This window comes from Corapipo altera, unplaced genomic scaffold (assembly GCF_003945725.1).
Source record: "Corapipo altera isolate COAL_440 unplaced genomic scaffold, ASM394572v1 59054, whole genome shotgun sequence".
NCBI lineage: Eukaryota > Metazoa > Chordata > Aves > Passeriformes > Pipridae > Corapipo > Corapipo altera.
In genome coordinates, this window is record NW_020888900.1 from 1 (window position 1) to 1099 (window position 1099).

The following is a 1099-nucleotide window of genomic DNA, read 5'->3' on the forward strand; positions in this document are numbered from 1 at the left end:
TAGAAAGGGGTGTGGTCGGAAAGGGGTGTGGTTGAAAGGGGCGGGGCTAAAATGGGAGGGGTCTGAGAGTGGTGGTGGGAGGTGGGCGTGGTTTGGAAGGGAGGGGGCGTGGTCAAAGGGAAAGGGGCGTGGTCATGTGGAGGGACATGGTCATAGAAAGGGGTGTGGTCGGGAGGGGTGTGGTCAAAAGGGTGTGGTTGGAAGGGGCGGGGCTAAAATGGGAGGGGTCTGAGGTGGGTGTTGTTTAGAGGGGATGGGGCGTGGTCAAAGGAAAAGGGGCGTGGTCACGTGGAGGGGTGTGGTTATAGAAAGGGGTGTGGCCAGAAGGGGTGTGGTTAAAAGGGTGTGGTTGGAAAGGGCGGGGCCAAAATGGGAGGGGTCTAATGGAGGTGGGCGTGGTTTGAGAGGAAGGGGTGTGGCCAAACGAGTAGGGTGTGGTCCGGGGGGTGTGGTTTGGATGGGAGGAGTCATTAATAATATGAGGAGGGGGAGAAGGGGCGTGGCTGAAGTGGGCGTGGCTTTGGGCAGGGTCTAAAGTGGAGTGATTAATTGTGGAGGGGCGTGGTCACAGAGGGGCGTGGCCTGTGGGGTGGGCGTGGCTAAACGTACCGGTTTTGGGGGGCGTGGCTAAATGGGGTGTGGTCAAAAGGGGTGTGGCCAAAGGGGGGGAGCGAGTGGTGGTTCCAATGGAGGGGGCGTGGCCAAATGCGATGGGGGAGTGGCCTGTGTAAGAGTGGGCGTGGTCAGATGACATAAAGGGGCGTGGCTTGACGAGGAGGGCGTGGCCACAGCTCATCCAGGGTGTGGGGAATTTTGGGGGGGGCGGGGTTAAAGGTGGGAGTGAGAAAGGGCGTGGTTTGTGAGGGAAGGGGCGTGGTCAGGCACGAGGAGGGGGCGTGGTCTGACTGAGGGGCGTGGTCTGAGGGAGGGGGCGTGGTCTGACGGAGGGGGCGTGGCCTGCAGGGGGCCTGGCGGCGCTGATGTTCGCGGACCTGGTGCAGACCTTCATCATCGTCCTGGGGGCCTCCGTGCTGGCGGGATACGGTGGGGACTGGGAGGGACTGGGAGGGACTGGGAGGGACTGGGAGGGGATTGGAGG

General features: G+C 62.2%; 1 protein-coding gene across 1 annotated transcript in view; it reads left to right on the forward strand.

The window, feature by feature from the left end:
• Nucleotides 1-963: 963 nt before the first annotated feature.
• LOC113942086 (sodium/nucleoside cotransporter-like) overlaps nt 964-1099 on the forward strand; it is a gene marked incomplete at both ends in the record, with an annotated part of 1419 nt that continues 1283 nt past the window's right edge. Inside the window, one exon of the mRNA XM_027633229.1 lies at nt 964-1044. Within this exon, the coding sequence (XP_027489030.1) occupies nt 964-1044 (81 nt within the window). The remainder of the gene's footprint in view (nt 1045-1099) is intronic.